The sequence below is a fragment of the Myotis myotis genome, unplaced genomic scaffold (genome assembly GCF_014108235.1).
Source record: "Myotis myotis isolate mMyoMyo1 unplaced genomic scaffold, mMyoMyo1.p scaffold_m19_p_15, whole genome shotgun sequence".
NCBI classification, from domain to species: Eukaryota; Metazoa; Chordata; class Mammalia; order Chiroptera; family Vespertilionidae; genus Myotis; species Myotis myotis.
In genome coordinates this window covers 21,757,448-21,763,447 of record NW_023416319.1, presented here as the reverse complement: position 1 = coordinate 21,763,447, position 6,000 = coordinate 21,757,448, and the positions used below count along the sequence as shown (strand labels likewise).

The 6,000-nt window shown below is 49.4% G+C and overlaps 1 protein-coding gene across 1 annotated transcript in view; it reads right to left on the bottom strand.

The window, feature by feature from the left end:
• Positions 1-2,849: 2,849 nt before the first annotated feature.
• The window catches only part of PDLIM1 (PDZ and LIM domain 1), a 35,045-nt gene continuing 31,894 nt past the window's right edge, over positions 2,850-6,000 (bottom strand). Inside the window, exons 6-7 of the mRNA XM_036336539.1 lie at positions 4,010-4,127; positions 2,850-3,369 (exon numbers count right to left, since the gene is read on the bottom strand). Of these exons, the coding sequence (XP_036192432.1) occupies positions 3,183-3,369; positions 4,010-4,127 (305 nt within the window). The 3' untranslated portion in view covers positions 2,850-3,182. The remainder of the gene's footprint in view (positions 3,370-4,009; positions 4,128-6,000) is intronic.

Sequence of the window (6,000 nt, the reverse complement as noted above, 5' to 3'; positions counted from 1 at the left end):
GACATTGTTTAAACTTTTATAAGGCTGATTGGGGCTGGGAGGGTGTTATACTTGAGTCTGAAGAAGAAGTGATGTTTGGAAGGCAACCTGCAAGGCCCACCACAGAGCTTCCCAGTTATCCCAGTGCCTCCTGTATACCAGCACCTTCCATGCTGCAACCCTGATGAAGGCAGGAGAGGAGCCACTAGAGGCCGGGGAAGGGCCAGCTGGGAGACCTTGTGTTTCCCGTGCGGTGCGTTACCCTGGAGTGGGGTCAGGGGTGGGAGGATAGTGGCTGGGAAGGGACATAAGCAAAGGTTATTATGAGATGATGGAAATGTTCTATATCTTTTAAAAGAGATTTTAAAATTGATTTTTAGAGAGAGGAAGGGAGAGAAACATCGATGTGAGAGGGAAACATCGATCGACTGCCTCTAGCACACCCCGTCCTGGGGATCAAACCCCAAACCCGACCAAGAATGGAACCGACAACCTTTTGGTGCAAGAGGACAATACCCAACTAGCTGAGCCACACTGGCCAGGGTGGGATGTTCTATATCTTGACTGAGGTAGACACAATAATCAAAACTCAAAAAAACTTACGAATTTTATTGTACATAATTATACTTGAATTAAAAAATAGACTGTGGTATATATCCCCTACTGGTCAGCTGAATTGCAAGATTGTAGCCTAACTGCCCCTGAGTTGTGGCAAAGCCGGTGTTCTAGAAAACTTGCCTCCAACATGTGATGCACAGACCAGAAGCACGGCATCACTTGGGAGCTGATGCAAATGCAGAACCTCAGGCCTCAGGCAGACCTGATGCTGAATCCGAATCTGCATCATCACAGAGTCTGCAAGGAGTCCCATGCACATTCACGTGTAATAAAATGTAAGCATCACACGTCCAGGGGCTTGGCAAAGTCCTTCAATGATCCTGTGAGGTAGGTGTTCGTGTCTCCATTTACAGGTAGGAACCTGAGACTCAGGAATTGGGCCTGAGGTATACAGCAGGTAAGTGGGTTCGGTCTGACTCCAAGGCCAGTGTGCTTTTGTTTCGTTTTGTGTTTTGTTGTTAATCCTCACCGGAGGACATTTTTCCCTTGACTTTGAGAGAGCGGAAGGGAGGAGAAACAGAGAGAGAAACATCGATGTGAGTGAGACACATTGATTGGTTACCTCCATATGCACACTGACCAGGGCCAGGGATCGAGCCTGCAGCTGAGGCACATGCCCTTGACCAGAACTGAAACCAGGACCCTTCAAGTCCAAGGACCGACTTTTTACCCACTGAGCCAAAGCGGTTAGGGCTCACACATTCTTTATAGTTTAAAGCCCTCTCAGCCTCCAGCAGCCTTGGCCTAGGCAAAGAATCGGAGGTTTACAAGACGCTGTAGTCCACTTCATTCCTGCTTTTGCAGGAAATCCTGGAGTCTGAGATGGGTGCCCTGAAGGCTCCTGCTCAGGGCCTGGGGTGAGGGTCAGGCGGTGCTGTAATACAGTGAGCACAGCCTAGAGGCGGGAGGAAAGAGCTTGATTTGGTTTGAGCCCACATATCTCATCCCTGCGGTGATTTGGGGTGCAGGTGGGGTGAAGGCCAAGGGCAATGGGGAAAACGGAATAGATCCTAATCATTATTCCTAAAGCAAAAGATTATTAAGACTCTAATTTATCCTCCCAAATTAGATGTGTCTCCACAAGGGAAGAGAGCGTTTAATTTTTGCAAATAGCCTTTAAAAACTCTGGGTCTAAAAAATACTCTTTCCTCTCCCCCTTTAGGCCACTGTTCCCACATCCCTGAACCCCTTCACTGTGGGAAACTCGGAACAGCTCAGACGTCTGGGGAAAAATCCAGCAGCAAAGGGCAGCATCGTGCAGGTCAAACTTAAATAACGCTCAGCCTTGCCGTCAACAGAGAATAAAGGTGGAGAAGAAAAGCCTTTCCAAAGGCCTGTTGCTTTGATTTCCTGAAGCTTCAGTCATGTTGTTTTATACGCGGTGAAAGGCAGGCAGCACCTGCCGAGAGTCATCCCTGACTTCGGCAGGGAGACAACTAGAGACCCAGCAGCCAGGAGAAGCAGAAAGTGCCCAAGGAAGTTCAGGATCATGCAAACCAAGCCCTAGGTGCTCGAGCAGCCATGGGAGTGCCTCTGAGTGTGTGAGATGGAGAAGGACCAAGAGTAGGTCCTTGGGTTTGGCTGGCGAAATCAGCAGGAGCCTGGAGGAGGGCAGAGCTGGAGGCCCGAGGGCAAGGCAGTTAGGAGAGACTTGGTGGACGCGTGGGAACAAGGAAGAAGAAGGTGGTGCCTGGAGGGGAAGCAGAAATCCAAGATGCCTTTGCTGAAGGTTAAGGCGATATTGTCCAGTACAGCAGCTAGTGGCACATGCCGAAATGATACTACTTTGGATATAGAGCACTAAAAACATATTATCAAAATTAATTTTACCTGCCTTCTTTCCCAATGTGACTACTAGAAAGTTTAAATTACGTCTGTGGCTTGTATCCCATTTCTATTGAACAGTGATGGAGCATTCCTTCATGGGTAATTCACCAAACATTTGTGGACAATCTCCCTGCTCCGCACTGAACAGTCAAAGCTGAAGAAGACCGAGGGTCAGCTCTCGGGGCTTCATGCCTTTCAGGAGACCAGTGGTTAGTGTCCCGCGTGAGGTGTGCCAGAGCGGAGCGCCCTGGGTGGGGGGCACGGCAGAGCGGCATCCTAGGCCCGGCGGGCATCAGAGAAGCCCGTCTAAAGGAGGGGTGCTGGGGCTTAATCTTGAAAGACTACGGATGTTAACTAAACCGAGAAATGGAAGAAGAGTGCTCCCGGGCAAAGCTTGATCAAGCGAGAAAGGACACCACACTGCCTTAGAGTCCACACATTTATTGAGTAAAAACAAAACCCACGGCAGACACAGTCAATTCGGTCTGCTTCCGACTGGGCTGCTGTCTGTCTGCAGCAGAGACGAACTGAGGTGAAGAGAGGATGCTGGCAGGGGACACTGAACAAAACGCTCTTCCGCGTACTGTGAAGGCAGCATCACTGGGCGGTGGGGGCCAGCTGGCACAGGCGGGGACGCCATGTTTAATGAGCAGGATCAAACCACAGGGCGCAGGGACCTCCGAGAGAGGAGAGGGCGGGGCAGGGACGAGGCGCGACAGGGCTGGCGGGAGAGTAGTGTTCGGTGCAGATCTGCTGGTTCACTTGGGGAACACAGTAACCACGTCGTAGCCTTCCGGTGGGGTGACCCGCTCTCGGGCGTGCTTTTCACAGTAGATTTGATCTTCCACAAAGAAATGGCCCTTCTGCTTCAGGTTTGTGCCACAGTCGGTGCACACGTAACACTCAGGGTGGCGGTGGTGGTCCCGCAGCTTCACGAACACGCCGCTGCGGGAGGCAGGGAGGAAGCGGCTCCGTTAGTGACAAGCACAGGAAGGTGGCACCAGGGCCAGGGGCTCCCCCAAAAGGCTCATCAAAAGGCAGATCAGGCCCCCCTTTCCTGGGGTCCAGAGACTTTACTCTTGAAACCTTCCAGAAGTCTCTCCCATGTCAATAGCATGGCCCCGCTTCTTCTGTTTTTGTTTTGTTTTTAAATATATTTTTATTGATTTCAGATTAGACGAGAGAGGGAGAGAGAGGGATAGAAACATCAATGATGAAAGATGATCATTGATCAGCTGCTGCCTGCACGCCCCCTCCTGGGGATCAAGCCTGCAACCTGGGCCTGTGCCCTTGACCAGAACTGAACCTGGGACCCTTCGGTCTGCAGGCCAACACTCTATCCACTGAGCCAAACCAGCCAGGGCTTCGTCTGGTTTTATATGTTCGTACCTTAAGGGTTCTCTGCCGAGGAAATCGGCACCTGCCTCCGGGGCACAGAACCTACCTGGCCGCTCTGCTCCGTATTCCAGGTGGGGTTTCTTTTCTTCCCATCACACCCAGCATGTGCAACATTCAGCACTTTCCTCACTGTCATGATTTACTCAACGTGTAGGGCCCCCAATGCCCGGGGAAGGCAGATACTCACACGATGCCGGTGCCGCATTTGTCACACATGGGCAACTTCTGGGCATTTCCAATCGATGCAGCCACTTTGGTGACTGGAGCTTTAACACTTCTGAATCCCGAGGGCTTGTTGGGATCCCCTAAAATGAGGAACACACGTGGGTTGGTCGGGAAGGCCAGGATTGCATAAACAGCCCTCAGCTCTTTCTGAGCCATTTGTATGTGCGTCCCAGCAAGGCCATGGGCAATGGAGTCAGACAGACCTGACTGTGATCCTGGGTGAGTTACTTAATTTCTCTGGTTCCCAGTTTCCTTTTCTATAAAACAGATTGCTTTTTCTTGTTTGTTTTTCCTTCACGGTGTCACAAAAAGATTTTAAAACGCACATAAAGCCCTCCCATAGTACCTGGCACGTGATCGGCCCACAAAACACTCATTACATTCTGATTAAATACATGCAAACAATGATAAGGGTACTTAAAAATGCCTTAGAAAGAATAAACCAATGGAAATATTATCTGATCATCAAAAGACTGTGTTTAGAGGGTGAAAAAACCCAGTTCACCAGAACAAACACTACAGCAGCGCGCGACGAGCAGCCGGAGGAAAATCGCCTGCTACCAAGCACAGCAAGCAGCTTCCTGAAGTCAGCTCCGTGCACCTAAACCACCCGTGGCCGGGTGCTGACCAGGCCACAGCCCAGTTCACTGCGTCTTCGGAGCTCCAGGCCACGGCAGCTATTAGTCACGGTAAGCTCCCAATTCTACCACCATTGCTGTATATCTGGCTGGCTGTGTTTCCATATCCCTTATTTCTCTACCGTGATGTGGGCTAGTTGTATTGTTATGTTCACTGGCTATATGCACGCCTCTGTCCAGATTGCAAACTAATAGAACACTAGAACGCCGTTTTACATCTTTTTCAATATTCCACAGAGCCTAGCGTAGGGCTTAGCAAATCACAGAGGCTCAGTAAGTACCTGGGAAGGAAAGGTGAAATGTCATGACGAATGCATCATCTCTACCTTAGTCCAACATGCTTTGACTCAAGAAGCTAGAGGAGAGAAGGAGGGAGGGGCACCAGAGCCTCTTACTAGGCGGAGAGTCCACCTCCCTTTGTGCAATAAGAAGTAAATTCAAAACTGGGCACAAGCTGGAGCAGTTGGATAAACCCACCCCGGCTGCAGCTTGTTCGGCTCTGCAGCGCCACCTGCTGATGCAATTTTCTTCTCTCTCTTATTCAGCCAACACTGCAAACTCAAAGTTCATTTTACCGCCCTCTCAACCAACTTACAGTAAAAATACCAGCTCCCTTAGCACTCTGGGCAACTACCAACATTTCCAAATTTTCATTCTTTCAGGGAACCTTGAATATCAAAGCTTTCTGGAGAAAAAAAATGAAAATGAGTTGAATAAAGCACAGCTTTCTTTTTATCCATCTCACTGCTTAACATGGCTCCCCATGGTCTAATATAATCCAATTCTTGGTCCTTAACATAGCACCTGGTGACCTCCATGATCTGACTCCAGACCATCTGAGGATTCTCCTGGAACCCCAGGCATCAGCCATTATGAACCTCGATACTTAATGAGCAAGTCCAGGTTTCTTATCTCAGAACCTCTGTGATTTCCCTGTGTTTTTCTCAACCCATGACGTCTCCTTACAAATTTTCTCTTGTTGAAAGCCTCCTTTAATAGACAAATAAGTGGGTAAACAAGAGATGGTATATATGTATCATACTGTTCAGCCTTAAAAAGAAAGGACCTTCTGGCCCAGCTGGCCTGGCTCAGTGGTTGAGCATCAACCTATGAACCAGGAGGTTACAGTTCAATTCCCCGTCAGGGCACAGGCCTGGGGTTGTGGGCTCCATCCCCAGTAGGGGGCGTGCTGTTTCTATCTCTTTCTCCCTCTCCCTTCCTCTCTGAAATGAACAAAAATGTGTTTTTTTAAAAAGAATCCTATATACTAAAAGAGGAATATGCTAATTAGCTGTTACGCCCTGAGGCGTAACAC